The 1,076-nt window shown below is 74.2% G+C and overlaps 1 protein-coding gene across 1 annotated transcript; it reads left to right on the top strand.

Annotated features, from left to right (window-relative positions):
* Nucleotides 1-60: 60 nt before the first annotated feature.
* Nucleotides 61-675, top strand: ASCL2 (achaete-scute family bHLH transcription factor 2). The gene has a single exon (XM_044682099.1). It carries the CDS (start codon nucleotides 61-63, stop codon nucleotides 673-675), a length of 615 nt encoding a protein of 204 aa, XP_044538034.1.
* The last annotated feature ends 401 nt before the right edge of the window (nucleotides 676-1,076 follow it).

Here is a 1,076-nt window from a genome sequence, read left to right as displayed (position 1 = left end):
GACGCGCCAGGCAGCGGGTGGGACCCTGGGCACCCCGGCCCGCGGGGAGGCAGCGCTGCAATGGATCGCCTCTGCGCGGCACTGAGCGCCCCTGCTCCTCCTCCTCCTCCTCCGCCCGGCCCTGCGCCCCCTCTCACGGCCCCGAGGGCTGCCCGGAGGCGGCGGCCCCAGTCCCCTGAGCTCCTGCGGTGTAAACGGAGGCCGGTGCTTGGAGGCCCCCCCAGCCTGCAGCCCCAGCCTGGGGCTGAGCCGGGCCCCGCTGGGGGAGCCGCGGCCGTGGCCCGGCGCAACGAGCGCGAGCGCAACCGCGTCAAGCTGGTGAACCTGGGCTTCCAGGCGCTGCGGCAGCACGTGCCCAGCGGCGCGGCCAGCAAGAAGCTGAGCAAGGTGGAGACCCTGCGCTCCGCCGCGCAGTACATCCGTGCCCTGCAGCAGCTGCTGCTGCTGCCCGCCCCGTCGGCCGCCGCCTCCACGCAGCCTGCCGGGCCTACTCCCCAGGGCGGCCCCTGCCCGTGCGCGGCCTCCTCCTACTCTTCGTCCCCGGGCCGCCAAGGCAGTTCGGTGCCGGGCTCGCCACGCTCGCCCTCCTCATCGGACGAGAGCGGCTACGAGGGCGCGCTGAGCCCCGAGGAGCGCGAGCTGCTGGACCTGAGCAGCTGGCTGGGGGGCTACTGAGGCCTCGGGCGCCCCCACCCCCGCCTCCAGGTAACTAGCGTGGCGGAGAGGCCGGCTGCGGGGGGCGGGGGCTGAGCCCCCCATTCCGCCCCCACGTAACTAGCACCATGGACAGACCCAGCACCGGCCTAGCCCAGGAGCCTCCCCTCCTCTGGCTCCCCGGGCTGGAGAGCGCCCATATCTCTGGGGAGGCGGCGCAGCTGGAGGCGGCTCTGGGGGCCCCGGGGGAGGAGGGGCAGGACAAAGGTACCTGCTGGGCTGGGGGCCCGGGGTGGGGCTGAGGCCTTCTGGGGGAGCGACTGCTTCTGCAGGCTTCCCTTTACGGAGTTTGGGTTCCCTGTCCTTTCCTCCCCTCTCCCCCGCAGCGGCATGGAATGCCGAGAGGACCCAGTCGGCGTCTC

This window comes from Gracilinanus agilis, chromosome 6 (assembly GCF_016433145.1).
Source record: "Gracilinanus agilis isolate LMUSP501 chromosome 6, AgileGrace, whole genome shotgun sequence".
NCBI classification, from domain to species: Eukaryota; Metazoa; Chordata; class Mammalia; order Didelphimorphia; family Didelphidae; genus Gracilinanus; species Gracilinanus agilis.
This window is presented reverse-complemented; position numbering and strand designations above follow the sequence as displayed.

Bases quoted from the DNA above. Each gene is read 5' to 3' on its own strand.
- ASCL2 (XM_044682099.1), top strand. From the start codon at position 61: ATGGATCGCCTCTGCGCGGCACTGAGCGCCCCTGCTCCTCCTCCTCCT.